Below are 16,956 nucleotides of genomic sequence, written 5' to 3'. Positions count from 1 at the left end.
TACCAACTCACAAATAATTATAGAGTAGCAGTAGCGTTTTTATTATCGAAACTGATTTTTTAAGTGTCTCTTAAAAGTCTCTATATTAATTAAATACTCTAGCGATCGGTACCATTGCAAATCGGTGAGCATGCACCACGGTGTTTCAACATCAGTATCATTACAAGCGTGTCTTGGGAAAACTCAAGCCTTAATGAAATTACTTTGCAAGAAATAAATCTCAAATCGTATATGTTGTTTCCTCGGTTATACCATATCTGGTTCCTCACCTGGTAGTTGACTCATTTAAAGTATATCCGTTTACCAAGTATATCCGGTTACCCAATATGCAGCCACGTCATGTCTTGTCCCGGTTGCCCCATTTTCGGTTCCAGTAATATCATACGGCCACGGTTGCTTCATTTCCTGTTCCGGTAACAAAAATTTCGGTTCCGGTTATCTCCCCCATGGAGCCCATATCCAGTTATCCCACACCCGGTTCCGGTAACAACATCTACGGTCACCTCATATCCGGTTACATCATTTCCGGTTCCGGTAACCATATTGGACATACTATTTCCGGTTCCATCATCATAACCGGTTACCCCATTTTCGGTTTCAGTAATATTCATATCCGGTTTCGGTATCCCGTTCCGGTAACCCGCAGACCAAAGCAGAGCAGAGCTCTAGTGTGGAGCACCCCCATCGGTTAAGGAATTACCTCAGCACTCATATATTATGCATATATGACGGTTTTCATTATTTTAGTGGACGAATATATGGGTCAAATTGTGCGTTATCTTAATAAAACTATATCAATAAATTGCGAGAGTATAAATTGTTTGGTTGCCGCCGATCATAGCCGTTTCATTCTTGTTTACATAATAATTATAAGCATGGCACTATGTGTCATGTGCATCGAAAAAGCTTAACACTAATCAAAATTACTAAAACCTGTCTCTTACAACTGATGACAAAGAATTTTTGTTTTTAAACAGTTTTTTACAAGTGTAATTTATCTAGAACTTGACTTCAGCTGCTGAAGTGGTGAGAAGATAGTTTCCACAGATGAAAAATAAATATGAACTCAAGCTTTAATAGGAACTCATGGCGAAATGCGTAAATGTTATATACAGCTATGGACAAGGACTTAGTATTAATATTAATGTTTTAAAATAGCGAAATTTTCGTTAATATTTTTTTTATTAGATCACTAGCAGACCCGGCCACACGTTTTTGTGGCTAAGGTATACATTAAATTAGTAAATCTTTCAATGCAGAGAAAAAATGCTTACGCATAAAGACGAAAACGTTATAGCCGATAAATTTTAAAATGATTGATTGACATTATTGTAGATCTGTGTTAAGCGTAAATCACCATAATTTGTATAACTTTGATTTTTTTAATCGTATATTGAAGAAAGTAACAAATAACCAAATTCCATAGTTGGCTTTATCTTGGCTTTGGTGACGATATTGATTATCTTCTTCACAGAATTTATGTTACGCAGCATGATGACAACTCACACTACTTTTAATTGCAAGTGAGTAGGGATAGTCCAGCAATTTAAAATAGTTTGTGGGATAATTGAATACGTCATCCTGGTTTGTAGCTGTGTCAACTCTCCTTTAACGAAATTCTAAATTGTCGCATTAAGATCAAAGTGATCCTTGTTTTTTTACCACCAATATAGGTCATTCAATCAGCCATTTATGTTTATTATATTATGGATTCATGTCAGGAAAAACACGATGACTAAGCTCCTCTTTCGAGACCATGAAGTGACAGAAACCCGTTAAAAATGTTATTAATCCATCGTTGTGTCAACTGCGTCGCTACCATTTTCAACTATTTCTACAATCGCAGTATGATATTGTTGGAAAAACACTCGTATGTTATTTGTTAATTGCCGATTCTTTATGTGTCGCCACAAATTAAATGATTTTAGGAATGTGATTAGTTCGTCAGCAACAGTTGATCCAGGAATAGTCTGGCGAAAATCACCTGCCAACAGAATCATGGCTTCACCAAATATATTTTCGTTGTCGCGTAAATCTTTTAAAGTCCTGTGCAGTACCTCCAGCGACTTGAATATCTGGAAAATCTTCTTTTATCTTAGGAGTAATTTCAAGGCCGAATTGACGTTTGTCTGCCTACTAACAGGTGCCAAGTTGCCTCTATTCCCATTATAACTGGGCGTTGAAAATGAGTGAAATCGGTTCAAGAATTACCTCAACCCTCATGTACTATATGATGATTTTCTATTGGACTTTATGCCGAATATGTAGGTCAAATTGTGTGTTATTAAATTACATCAATAAATTGCGAGAGCATAAAATGTTCGTTTGCCTTTCCCTACTTGTTACAAATTGTTTTGGGCTATCGGCACAGCCTTATACAATTGAACAATGATAAAAATATTTTAACAAAGCAACAATGACAACTTTCAAAATATTATTATTTTTTTTGTTTTTTTTTTTTATAATTTTGTTGTCAATTCAAATAAATTCATATTCTTGTTATCTTCCTCAAAATTTTTCGCTATATACTTACTTTCTAATCCTTCCCTGACCTTCCATGAATATTTCAAAACTAAAATTAGCCAGATCGGTTTGGCCCTTCTCGACTTTCGAGACTAACGACACAAATTGTTTGTATGGGTGATTAGAAAATTGGGGATTTAAGACCTTTTCAGGCAATTTTTCTAACAACACATTTTGCAATTCATTTTTATATTATACATAGATTACTACATAGAACACCTCTTTAATTCAATAAATAAACAACCGTTATCATTTCTACACAGATATTTTCAATTTGTTTTGTTAAGTTTCGCGGGGAAATCGCATTGGACCTTGATTAGCGCACTTATAGTTTTCAGTCATCAGTTGTGTTCGGTCTAACAAATAACTACTCTCTGTTGGGTACTTGTATGGATAATATTATAACAAATTAAAAAAATTTGTAACAGGGAGGTATTGTTTTGTTGAAAACATTTAAATTATTTGTGACCTTTATAAATAAGTTACAAACAAAGTAAAAATTGCTAATATAATATAATGAAATATTACGGAAAAATGGTGTACAACGCCATTAAACATATTAAATCAGATCCCAAACTGTTAAATCAGAACATAAAGTACCACCTCACAAAACATCCCCCGCGTGGAAAATGAATTGCTGGAAAATATATATCTGATCCCTTCAAGGGGGTCATTCCATATGATGGGCTCGTAATCACTAAAAAACATGCCATCACATGGGAAACTCCTCACAGGCAATAATGATCGAACTGTATACATAAATTGGCTTAAACATGTTGAGTTGATTAGTACGAAGATGTCTAATTAAAATAATGTATGGGCGTGTGAGCAAAAAAAACAGCATATGTCAAAAAAGAATATTAAATTGTGATTATCATTCGCTCCCAGTCATAAATGAAAATATTGAAATTTGTGAAAAAGTACACTTTTTATGGATAAAATAAATTACATCGAGATAAATACCAAAAAGACCGTGAAGCACGTTTTTTGGAAATTAAAAAGTATAGTGGTAATTTTCATGGAGTGGTATTGGACTGATAATTTTTCCATATCATGATATAATAAGCCATAATGTAATATTTTGATGTGAACTAAATCTTTATGACCGAAAAATCCTCTTATCGATTGACTAACGCAAAGTTCTGATCTAAACTCTATTGGGAACTTCTGCAAGGATGGCGAAGTTAATGTTAGGCAAACAAAATTTCAAAATTCCGAAGTATTTTGGGACGGAATACCTTTGGACAAAAGGTTAATAGAGAGTTTGTCAAACAAATGTGAAGCTACTATTAAAAATAACGGTTATTATATAAATTATTAACCATGTAAAATATAATATCAGAGAATTTCACTCCACTTTTCAGAGTGCGCTAAAAGCTTGCCCAAGCCAATTGTTTAAGCACAAAACTAAATCGAACTAAATCTTGTATTTAAAATGAGAAACTGCGTCCTTTTGAATTATTTTAGCTTTTATTGAAGTAATAAATAGTTTTAGTAAATATAACATAACCAGATTATTTTATGTTAAGGTAACGTCATAGAGCATTGTATTTCACTATCATAAAGTGCGCTAAATCTCTGTCCATAGCTGTATGTGCCGTGTTATAGAAAAGAATGCATAATATACCAATACATTGAATTTATAATCATACTTAATAAAGAATACATAAACATAAGAAAACATAAATAAAAGTGTTTAATATAAAAGCATGTTCTTCCACACTTTTTGAATCAATTTGTATGAAAAATTAATATTTTTCAACATACACATACGTATATAAATTTTGTAAGCCTTAAGAATTGTGTAGATAATTGCTGGAAATAAAGTGTTTTTAAGAGACAATAAAATAATATTTATATGTAATTGCATTTTTTATGAAAAGTGGGGATGAGTTATTGTTACGGTTGAATTTCTTTTGAATTTGGATTTCACGTCTTAATATTAGTATAAGTTACTTTTCAATTTATAAAAAGCTAACGAACATTGCACAGGATATCAACCAAGAAACGTGATATTAGCAATGTGAGGTGAGTACCAAATGGTTTATTAAAAAAATTAGTTATTACAGTTGTCAGGCTTTTAATTTCTTTTAATGTACGTATACGTATTACATTATGCCTATGTAAGCGATATTTGGAAAACTATCAAAAGCGGACAAAAACCACGCTCACCTGCCATATAACGGTAATTTTTGAAAATACTAAAGATCAGAAATTTTAATAATTGTTGAAGGGAAACATCTTGAGTTTATTATTCAGTGTTGTATTGCAGCCAGAAATCCGACTATATGAAAATTTTGGCATGTCACCGCCCACTTTTCGATTTCGTGTAAATTTGGTACACATTTTAGATTGTACCTAGTTAGGTGAGATTATGAAAATGATTAAAATTGGGCAAAAACTACGGCCACCTCCCATATAACTGTATTTTTCTGTACGGTCACTGCTTTATGTTTTCGATTCTTGTAGTTGTTACTGTTTTCCTTTTCATTTAATAAAAATAAAATTTGTTTTTTTTGAATGATCGGTCTAAGTAGAAATAAAATGTTTTCGTACGCATCTTTTACTCCACAAGAGGCGAATAAATTGATTGCAATTTGGAGCAAATTGAATATTGGCATAATGACGAAGAAAACCATAATAAACAAGCTGAAAACCCTGTTGAATAAATATTTTAAAGAAACAAAAGGAACGTCTGCATCTAAAAAATACACCGCATTTATCAAGACTATGAACAACTTATTCTATATTGGAAAATGCAAGTGCAATTTACAAAGAAATTGTTGCTCATGTGGTTTGATGCCTGATCATTTACACGAATTTTTGACTGATCAGCATACCGCGAGCAAACTGACAATTTGGCTCCAACAGCTACTGAATATTCATCTTACCGACCTGACTCATCAGATATGGACGTTTATGAAGATCTTGTGTTCAAAACACCAAATACAGAAAGGCCAATTGTTATTAAGCGCGGCCCGTATACGAAAAGGCTTGATACCCCCAATTATTCTATGACGTGCGACAGATTTGGTGTGTCAGACAGAGTAGCTGCGTGTTTGGCTACGGCACTTTTTAAAGATATAGATTTCAAAGACGACAATGGGGATCTTATTATTGTGGACAAATTTTATTTATTATTATTTTAATTTTTATGGGTGGATAGGTAACATATAAAAAAAAACAAAATTAAAAGTTTCTCGTTAAAAACCGGAAGCTCCATTTTGATTTTAGACACATGGTTTCTTGGGCAAATTTTCTTAGAATTCATCGTAGTTTACGATTTTGATAACCGCTTGGTGCATTTTTTTTTGCTCCATAGAAATTGACCCACCCTAACGTACATATGTGTGCGCTAGTTCAACTATGTATTTATGAAATTAAAATTTTTGTAATATCATATTAGCATGGATATCGGTTGTACTATGTATATATCGATCTTAAAAAAACAAGTAAGATTTAGTAGATTTTAAAAATGTTTGGTATAGAGGCATACTATTAGAAGAAAAATATTTCTTTTAAATTAAATTAAAATATCTGAAAGATTTAACGATATTTTCGGTAAAAATTACCCTTAGGCACTGAGTTCTACATATTCCATATCCGGTACATTGAAAAGTTATAGTCCTCAATACAGTATTACAGTACTCATTTACAGTATTTGTGTAAAGTTTTTTATTATTTAAAGTGAACGAATCATATGGAAATCAAAATTGAGTTATATGGGAAGTAGGCGACGTTGTGAACCAAATTTGACCATTTTTCATCCGTGTCATTAAGGTGTCAAGAAGATATTATATACCATATTTTATTGAAATCGGTCGAGTAATTCTTGAGATATGGTTTTTGATCAATAAGTGGGCAATACCAAAAAAATTAAAAAAAAAAAAATTTAAAAAATCTGATTGCAGCCTCCTTCTGTCATTTCTTCTGTAAAATTTTGTGTTTCTGATGTTAGTAATTTTCAACCTAACATTTGTATGAGCGGTGGCTATTAACCGATTTCAAATATGTTTATGAGTATAATGGGGACGTAAAGTAAGTGGTTGCAGAAAGTTTGGGGGCGCCTACTTTTCAAACAAATTTACGTTCAAGTATGCCGCTACATAATGTGATCCTTCGTACCAAATACTACTTTCCTAACTGTATTTATGGCTTAGTTTTTGCCATTTTGTCCCACGGTTCCAAGGAACAAGTGTACTAAGTTTCGTCTTAATGTTTACTCAAGTTATCCATTGCACGGACAGATATATTGATATACATTTATGATATAACCCTATATCTAACTCGTTTAGTTTTATGACTTACAAACAACCGTTATGTGAACGAAACTATAATACTCTCTTAACGACTTTGTTGCGAGAGCATAAAAATATTGTACTTGACTGACACACACATTGATCGGAACTGGTGCCTAGGTATGTGTCTTCAAATAAATAAATTACTGAAGATAAAGCGGGTAAGATTGGAAATCTAATCAAAGTTTTTTAACACAATGTAAACAAATTCACTACTTCATATAAAGAGAGAGAGTGAGAGAGGAAAATATGATTATGATCATTTAATGAATTACTAAATAGACAACATAGTGTAGCATTTGTTATTTTTATGGAAAAATTAAAAAAAAAAATGCAAAATTCGGAGTATGTGTGAACCGTGTTGTATTGTAGATTATTTTCACATTTCATTAAATGTTTCGATAATATGAATATTTATCTATTTAAAAAAAAACAAACGTTGTTTTTTTTTATATTGCTATAACTCGATGTTTTCCATAACTCGAACCCTTGAATTGGCAGCAGAAGTAAAATTTCATACAAATTACCTTCCGTAACTCGGGAGTCTCTCTAAACCAAAGTTTTTTTTTTGTAGATTATGGTGTATTGCTGCATTATTACTTGTATACATTCATAGTATTTAAAACTAATAGCAATAAGAACTGTAACTCTTTGGTAGTTATATTTCCGTCAAATTATTAGTATATTATACTCATAAAACTTTTACTATCGTTTATAACTTTTTGCTCGCAAAACAAGCACAAATACGCTGGAGACCATTCGCGAGCAAGCATTTACATTAAATATTTCTCAAAATAGTTTAGTCGTGTCTGCAGCGCCAGTGCGGACACACTTGTCTAGTTTCTTGCGGTGAACTCGTAACTTCGGCGATCGCCACTCTTGTCGTATATTGTTCGAAGTAGGCATAGTGCTATAATTGATAGTGAATTATCAAAAAATTTAATATATATATTTGTAGATTTACAATTCAAAGAGTAAACGTTAAGCAGTTTAAACAGATTGTGTGATTAAATATTGATATTTGCACAAATAGTTTACCAATGCATATGTCTTTTCATAAAATAATTATTTTTTAATATACTAATTTATTTTCTTACAAAAAATATGAAATCATCGATTGAATTCTAATAAAGTCTTTAATTAGTTGCCCAAATTTCCAACATTTATATCTGCACATAGCATCTGATTCAACAAAGTTATTACATGCGCGGGAAAACAAAATTTAGTGCAAAAATTACTTTTCTTTAAGATTACGGCGAAAAAATATGAGTTCGGAAATCAACGGTACCGATTTAAAAACAAAATTACACTGCAATAAATTTAAGCCAAACCTTAATTGTTAATGCCAAAATATGGTAAACACATTATAATACTGTGAAAAGTGGATCAATTGAGATCAATTTTCGTACTTTTAAGAATATAAATTTAATACAAAAATCTTTACATAATTCTACATATGCAGCCGCACTCCAAATCATATTCCTTTATGAGAAACAATTCTCGAAAAGAGTCAACTACTTCTTAATACATAAATAAGTAAAAATACTGTAGATTGAAGCAATTCAAACAGTCGAAAGAAAAAAATACATAAAAAATCGTTTTAATTTTATTTATAATATTAATTGTTGTGTTTTTATGTAAATGTAATTGGTTAAACTACTCTGAGTTGTTAAGTGTAAAATTAAGTGATTTTTAGCATTTTAATTCCAATTCCAAAATATAAAAGAAACTGCTGATGTTCTAAGTTTGCTTGGTCTCAAATGTAATATATGTATTATATAAATCACATCTGTATTTGTATATATATTGCTCTACAACTTTGCTTCCGCCGTTTTTTTTTTTTTGTAAATTTAAGGCTTGTTATGTATGAAAACGGTTACAAAAATGTTATTCAAAATATTGGCCGTCGCCAGCTACTACTTTTGACCATCTTTCTGGCAGCATGCGTATTCCGTGCAAATGTCCAGAATTCGGCTCAAGAAGTGACATTTTTAGTTGAGAATAAGTTTGCAAACTGATCTTTACAAATATTTTGTTGGGTTAATGTTGACACAAATGTTCAAGATCGATATAAAACGATTTAATCGATTTAATCGACCAGTGCTTGACCTTAGAAACGGCGGAAGCAAAGTTGTAGACCTAATATTTGGGCATGTACATGTCTATACAAATTGGTGTAAGCAATAAATTACATTGATTGTACAATCGAATTTAACTTATCGTCATAACAGTACATGTCACCTACGACTTTCATACATACATATGTACATACCTGTGTATAAATATCAGTTAGCAGGAAAATAAAAACTGTACGCAAATACCACCAAATGCTAGTATTGTGTAACAGAGAAGTTATCTTATTTTCAGATATCAGCCATTTATAGACTAGCAATCCAATGCTGTCTAAGCTTTCTACTAGTCAGTTAATACCATTACTATCTACAAACATTTGATTAAATTTCAGCAAATAGTGAGATTCGTGTTATGAAGGGTTAGCTGATAAGTGTATGTAGAAGAAAGATTTAGTCTCAGACATTGCAGCATGCAGTCCACAAAGGCCGACGAATTGCCGGAAAATCCGCGCGTTCGCGCTAATCCGTTATCCGCACTTTTGTTATGGTAAGTGTTGTGTTGAATCTGCCTTTATATAAAATACTGCTAATTATGTAGGCAAATATGAATATTGTAGCATAATTGTTATCATCTGACATTTTATCTATCTTATATAATAATTATCTGTCCATACTTCTCGTAGTCTGTGCAAGCGATCTAGTAGTATGATGAGAGTTACAACTCCGACAAATCGATGCTCAAGATATGGTGTTATTCAAAAACATAACTAGTACGAAGGTTCAGTCAATATTAAGACTATGGAATTTTTACTTGAAAAAAAAAATTACTAAATACATGCGTCACAGCATTTAGAATATTATAATTTATTTGATCTAGTTATAGATCACTTAAACATTCGGACCGCGTACTCTGGTGTTTTCTTCTATGTAAGGCAATAGTGGGATATCCCTATGAAGCTTGACGAGCTTGTTAATTTCATATCAGAAATAGTTTTAATTCTTTAACAATCAATTCTGTAGGCATATTTCTAAAATACCAAAAAATACAAAATAGTTTAAAACATAAATTATTATCTAATCTAAATGCACTACGAATAATATAAGTTGATAACTGTTTTTTTATCAGTTATCGTGAAAGATTTTCGACAAGATTCCGTTGTAGCAAAAGTATACTTGTACAGACATACATGAGTACATACATATGTATATGTGTGTATATGTAAATAAATAAATGTCTTAAGCAATTGACTTTATACATTTATAGGCATACATATTATCTATGGATATCTTACCTTGAGCCTTGTAAATATGGAAAAATCACAATTTTGCTGTTCTGCGTTATTTTAACTAAAATTAATTTTTCATAATTTTTTTCTCTTTTGTTTTTAGCTTTACTATACCAATATTTTTGAAAGGACGTAAAAAAACTATTGGCGAAAGAGATCTATATAAAGCACTAGAAGAACACAAATCAGGTGAGAGTGCTAGTAAATCTATATACATATATAAAATAAGGAATTCTATCAAATACAGTAGTTTTCCGAAATAAGGAACACATTAATTGTCAGGCCTGTTCGTTACATCGAATTTTTCGTAAATTCGAGTACTCACTTAGAGGCATGTTTTTCAATAAAAATGAGTTAAATATCCGTAAATTGCAGTTTAATAAAATGTTTTATTAATTATTTGTTAAAAAACTTCTATTTGGTGCTGATCAATAATTTTAAGCTTTTTTGTAAAATTCAAAATTTTTTCAATTTGCACATTTTTTTTGATTTTTTCAAGTTTTATTTTTAAATTTCATTCGATGTTATTTGATTTTTTCTCTTTCTTCATATGTCTTCTTCATGTTGTTCGTTAAACCGAGTACTTACAAATCACCGATGTTCGTTATTAAAGGTACTCAATGTAACAAATTTGCTTGTTCGTTAGAAACGGTTTTCGTTAAAACGAATATTCGTTATTTCGGAAAAGTACTGTATTAAAAAAGTTGGTATCAATAAAATTAAATGTAGTGAATGTCCTGAAAAATATTTCTTCTTTTATTTGTCGCTATAACCACACAAAACAATTTGATCGAACCTACTATAGTGTATCATTTGTGCAAATTTGTAGAAGCAAAAAAAACTTCATTCTACCCTTAAGGGGGGGTGTAAGGTTTGTTACGTCGAGAAAATACCTTTTTTCATGAATTTTTTTAGAAAAAATTATTGCTGTTGGTTTATTTTACTTATTATTATATGAAAGTACAACATTTGAAGGATAATTAAAAAAAGTTTTATCGAAAAATAGCGAGGAATTACGGATTTATCGTCGATCTCTGCAGGCACCTCGAAAAAAAGTGTTTGTGCGGTGACCAGCCTACACCATCACTGGATCATCCGAAACCAAAATATACAATTTTACAATTTTTGGTACCATTTTCAAGCCAAAATGACGATTTTAGACGAAAAAATCGACCTATTTGTTATTGTAAAATTGTTAGTAACTAAAATTTTTGAAAAATTATAAAAAATTATAGAAAAATTATATATATATGTAGAATATTTGTTCAAAATTTCAAAAAGATCGATGCAGTAGTTTTTTCTGTAGGCTGGTCACCGACTTTAAAAATGACATATTTGGGAAAATCGAATCAAAGTTTTGTACACTCAGCGCAGGTAGCTGGAGGTACCGTTATTCAACCTGCTGTAACTTCGTTAGTTTTTCTCCGAATGACCTAAAATTTTAACACAATATTCTTGAGATGTTGATGATTCAAGAAAAAAATAAAAAAAATAATGAAAAAAAAGTTGTCAAACCTTACCCCCCCTTAATGATTATGCTTGTTTAAAACCCCACAAGATTCAAAAGAACCTAAAATTTTTTCCCTCTTAGTATTTTTATAAAGTCGGTAAAGCTCTAAGTCCACACCCATGTTAGACTATAAATCGTATTTATAGTGACTGTCTCAAGGAGATAATATTTAGGGTCTAGTTAGTAAAAGAAAGACAAACGAAAGTCACAGCTGAGACTATAAAAAGAGATTAGCTGAACTTAACTCAATACTTTTTATGCATAGTGGTATTAACTCAAAAGTTGTAAAGTAATCTTAAGATAATAATGATGAAATAGTATAACTTAAGTCAACGATTGAGATTGAGATACATTTTAAAACTTTGTTTTCAGAAACGCTCGGTATTAAATTAAATGCTGCTTGGGAAGAGGAGGTTGAGAAGAAGCGTCTCAAAAACAAAGAACCCAACTTGCTTTCAGCTGTCATACGTGTATTTGGATTGAAACTTTTAGCTTTAGGATTATTATTTTTTTCATTGGAAATTGGACTTCGGTAAGACAACATTTTAAGACTCTTCTAATCTCTGTACTTAAGTCGCTATGTTATTATATATTTGTTGACAGCGTCACACAGCCACTGTTTCTCGGTGGTTTAGTCAATTACTATGCGAATCCCACGAATAAAGATGATAAATACACCGCATATATCTACGCCATGGGTGTGATACTCTGTAATGCCTTACATGTTCTCTTATTGCATCCCTATATGTTGGGCATGGAACACACTGGCATGAAGATGCGTCTCGCCATGTGCAATCTGATTTACAGGAAGGCGCTGCGTCTGAATAGAACTGCGCTAGGCGGTACCACCACGGGTCACGTAGTCAACCTGATATCTAACGATGTCGGTCGCTTCGACACGTCCCTCATGCACTTACACGTGTTATGGGTGGGACCCTTAGAGACTGCCGTTGTAGCCGTGCTGATGTACAGAGAGGTGAGTTTTTATAAATACCCTAATTTTTAGTTTAACGCTAAAATAATTTATATATTAACATTCAAGATCGGCGTCGCTTCGCTTTTCGGTGTCGCAGCTATGTTGTTATTCATACCGCTGCAAACCTTTCTCGGCAAAATGACGTCGAAGTTACGTATGCGCACAGCATTGCATACCGATGAGCGTGTGCGCATGATGAACGAGATTGTATCGGGCATACAGGTGATCAAAATGTATGCGTGGGAGAAACCCTTCGGCAAAATGATACAGTTTGTACGTCGTAAGGAAATGAGAGCCGTACGTAACGTCAACTACATACGAGGTATTTTGCAATCGTTTACTTTGTATATGACGCGTGGTTGCATTTTCGTCAGCCTGGTGGGCTACGTGCTCTTGGGAAATTTTCTCACTGCCGAAAAAGCCTTCGTTATCACTGCCTTTTATATCAGCGTGCGCAATACAATGGTTGTTATGTTTCCAATGGGAATTCAACAAATCTCAGATTTGCGTGTGTCTATAAAGCGTATAAAAAATTATTTATTATACGAGGAAATTGGCAATAACTCGAGAATTTCGGAAAATGGTTGTAATAAAACTAAGAAAACAGAAACAGAAGAAGCTGGAATTGAAATAAATGATGTGAAAGCTAAATGGGATCCCACAGCCGTCGAGTATACGCTGAATAAAGTCAACTTGAATGTGAAGCCTCGTACACTAGTGGCGGTCATTGGACCGGTGGGTTCCGGAAAGTCAAGGTAGGAAAAAGAAATTTGCAAAAGTAACTACTGTTTATTTATTACTGTTATAATTATAGTTGATCACTTGGTTTTAATAATTTCCACTATTTATCAATTTTCCAGTTTAATACAAGCCATTCTTGGTGAACTCCCAGCTGAATCGGGTTCCATTACCGTACACGGCACCTACTCGTATGCCTCTCAGGAACCGTGGTTGTTCACTGGCACCATCCGACAGAACATACTTTTCGGTTTACCAATGGACAGACATCGTTATCGCACTGTGGTGAAAAAGTGCGCGTTGGAACGCGATTTCGAGTTACTGCCTCATGGCGACAAAACGATAGTGGGTGAACGCGGCGCCTCGCTTTCCGGTGGGCAAAAGGCTCGCATTAGTTTAGCGCGCGCAGTCTACCGCAAAGCCGACGTTTACTTGTTAGATGATCCGCTAAGCGCTGTGGACGCACACGTCGGTCGCCATCTCTTCGACCAGTGTATGCGTGGTTTCCTACGAGATGAAATTGTCCTGTTAGTTACGCATCAGTTGCAATTCTTGGAGCACGCTGACCTCATTGTTATAATGGATAAGGGCAAAATCAGTGCTGTGGGCACCTATGAGTCGATGCGTAGTAGTGGTTTGGATTTTGCGAATTTACTGACAGCACCAGAAGAGAGTAGTAAGCATGATGATGACAGTGATGCGGAAGTGAAGGGCAAGTTATCTCAAATTATTATGAATCGACATAATAGCACTGTGTCTATGAATTCAATGCACGAGTCGATAGCAGATTCGTTGAACGATGAAGAAGTTGACTCGCTACTACAAGTGCAGGGGAAGCGTGAGATAAATTCAGAGGAAGCGTCGATTGCAGACGATGAAGCAGCTGACACGCCACAGCAAGTACAGGAGAAGCGCGAGATGGGCAAAATCGGTTGGGGACTATATAAAAAGTATTTCGGCGCCAGTGGCGGGTATATGCTTTTCTTTATAACAGCGTTATTGTGTGTAGGTGCCCAGATATTGGCGTCTACTGGCGACATCTACGTCTCTCTTTGGTAAGTTAATAGCAGACTTACTTTAACTTTCAGTTAAATGGTACTATTTTAATGACTGTTTCTCCACAGGGTTAATAAAAATGAGCAACAACTAGTTAGTCAAGCGCGTGAATTCGATGTAAATGTTACTACTAATGGCACGGATGCGCGCGATACCAGACTAAATATTAATAGTGATCCAAAGGATATTTATATATTCTTTAGCATTATTTTGGCCATTATCGTGGTTGCGGTCGGACGGAGTTTGCTCTTCAATACCATGACGATGCTTTCCTCAACGGAGCTGCACAATGCAATGTACCGTGGCATCACACGTGCGGCAATGTACTTCTTCCATACAAACCCCTCTGGTCGCATACTAAATCGTTTCGCTAAGGATTTGGGGCAAGTCGATGAGTTGCTGCCATGGATGATGATGAACGTCATACAGAATTTCTTGAACTTGTGTGGTATTGTCATTGTAATTACCATTGTGAATCCAATGAATCTCCTGGTGACGGCTGTACTGGTGTTTATTTTCTATTTAATACGGTCATATTATTTAACCACGTCGCGTGATGTGAAACGTCTTGAAGCAGTTAGTAAGCTCATTATAAATAATTAGTATAAAACAGTTATAATATTCTAAACTATTTATGCTTTCCAGCACGTTCGCCAATATATTCACACTTGAGCGCCTCCCTAAACGGTCTACCGACGATACGCGCTTACAATGCTGAGCAGATGTTGATAAATGAATTTGATAATTACCAGGATTTGCACAGTTCCGGCTATTATATGCTTTTGATAACAAATCGGGCTTTTGGTTATTGGCTTGACTGTTTCTGTGCACTCTACTTAACTGTTACTACTTTGAGCTTTTTAGTTTTCTCACCTGACAATGGAGGCGATGTCGGCTTGGCAGTGACTCAAGCCATGGGTTTAACGGGTATGGTGCAGTGGGGTATGCGACAGTCTGCAGATCTCGAGAATAACATGACGAGTGTAGAACGTTTGATAGAGTATGAAGAAATTGAACCTGAAGGTGAACTAGAAAGTAAACCCAACAAAAAACCACCGAAAACATGGCCCGAACAGGGTAAAATAGTATTTGATGAGCTTAGTCTACGCTATTTTCCCGACCCAAAATCGGATCGTGTATTGAAATCTTTAAACTTCGAAATACAACCCTCCGAGAAGGTGGGTATTGTAGGACGCACAGGTGCAGGTAAATCTTCGCTCATCAATGCACTCTTTCGACTGTCATACAATGAAGGTTCCATCAATATTGACACAAGAAATATTGAGGAGTTGGGCTTGCATGATTTGCGCAGCAAAATCTCAATTATACCACAAGAACCGGTGCTCTTCTCGGGCACAATGCGTTACAATTTGGATCCCTTCGACGAATACTCCGATGCCAAGTTATGGGGTGTGCTTGAAGAAGTATGTTTCTTTGCTTTTAAATACTTTGTTCTTTTTTTACTATCTATATAAATTAATATTTGGTTTGCAGGTGGAACTGAAGAATGTTGTAGCCGAACTGCAGAGTGGTTTACAGACTAAAATATCTGAGGGTGGTAGCAATTTCAGTGTCGGGCAACGGCAGTTGGTTTGTCTGGCACGTGCTATACTGCGTGAAAATAAAATTCTTGTGCTGGACGAGGCAACGGCAAATGTGGATCCACAGACTGATGCACTCATACAATTGACAATACGAAGTAAATTCAAACATTGCACGGTGCTCACAATTGCTCATCGTTTGCACACTGTAATGGACTCGGATAAGGTGCTGGTAATGGACGCTGGACGAGCGGTGGAGTTCGCGTCTCCATTTGAGTTGTTGACTGAAAGCAAAACAAAGATATTTTATGACATGGTCAAACAGGCGGGTAATAACACTTTCGACAATTTACTGGCTGTGGCACAAAAGGTAATCATTCCGCATATTTCGTAAATAAAATCAATAATTAATTATATTAAGAAGATATTGAAATTTATTTTGAGAAGTCTTCTCAGTTTTTCTATTTCAATTTATTTCCTTTTACAGGCGCATGAGGAGAATTTGCGCGCGAAAAAGGATTCTTGACATTTCCCCATACCGAAAGTATTCAAATTAGTATTTACTTAAGATTTTAGAGCCGATATCAGATATCCTGCTAATTCGCGTATACAATAAACTCTCACCGGTGCGACGCATCACAAATTTCTTGGATAGCAGGACCCGAACAATGGGGGTTTAAATGGGAACGAAACACGTAGATTATCATATCGGGGATTATTTTTATATAGTACCTAATGTACACGTGGTGTGGTGGTAAATAATTGTATAGAAAAGTAATTAAGACGCTTGTATGCGAGTATTTAGATGTGTGTGAGTTCAACGAGACAACATGTATATACATATCTATACGAATGCTAATATTATATGCTAGCCATTGCAAGCAGAAAATTTACTTGAAATTTGCATACTCTACATATCTATAAACAGAAGTGAGAAATTACTAACGTAAATTTAT

At 34.1% G+C, this 16,956-nt stretch overlaps 1 protein-coding gene across 3 annotated transcripts; it reads left to right on the top strand.

Annotated features, from left to right (window-relative positions):
- Nucleotides 1-7,575: 7,575 nt before the first annotated feature.
- On the top strand, nt 7,576-16,893 carry LOC128919726 (probable multidrug resistance-associated protein lethal(2)03659). Of its 3 annotated transcripts, none has more exons than XM_054235116.1 (11): nt 7,576-7,719; nt 9,286-9,440; nt 10,283-10,368; nt 12,062-12,221; nt 12,293-12,665; nt 12,732-13,420; nt 13,526-14,458; nt 14,528-15,039; nt 15,105-15,883; nt 15,954-16,370; nt 16,488-16,893. In XM_054235116.1, the coding sequence occupies exons 2-11, from the start codon at nt 9,364-9,366 to the stop codon at nt 16,524-16,526; spliced, it is 4,065 nt and encodes a 1,354-aa protein (XP_054091091.1). In that variant the 5' UTR covers nt 7,576-7,719; nt 9,286-9,363; the 3' UTR covers nt 16,527-16,893. The 3 variants fall into 3 exon arrangements, with proteins under 3 accessions (XP_054091091.1, XP_054091098.1, XP_054091100.1); XM_054235123.1 differs by having other exon boundaries at nt 16,457-16,893; XM_054235125.1 differs by lacking the exons at nt 15,954-16,370; nt 16,488-16,893 and having other exon boundaries at nt 14,528-15,035; nt 15,105-15,276.
- The last annotated feature ends 63 nt before the right edge of the window (nt 16,894-16,956 follow it).

Source organism: Zeugodacus cucurbitae, chromosome 2 (assembly GCF_028554725.1).
Source record: "Zeugodacus cucurbitae isolate PBARC_wt_2022May chromosome 2, idZeuCucr1.2, whole genome shotgun sequence".
Lineage (NCBI taxonomy): Eukaryota > Metazoa > Arthropoda > Insecta > Diptera > Tephritidae > Zeugodacus > Zeugodacus cucurbitae.
The sequence above is the reverse complement of the archived record's forward strand: the minus strand, read 5'-3'. Positions and strand labels throughout refer to the sequence as shown.

Excerpts from the sequence above, each read along its gene's own strand:
- LOC128919726 (XM_054235116.1), top strand. The coding sequence starts at position 9,364 with ATGCAGTCCACAAAGGCCGACGAATTGCCGGAAAATCCGCGCGTTCGC. Across the intron at positions 10,369-12,061 it reads ACTAGAAGAACACAAATCAG|AAACGCTCGGTATTAAATTA; the intron begins GTGAGAGTGCTA and ends CTTTGTTTTCAG. Across the intron at positions 13,421-13,525 it reads GTGGGTTCCGGAAAGTCAAG|TTTAATACAAGCCATTCTTG; the intron begins GTAGGAAAAAGA and ends TCAATTTTCCAG.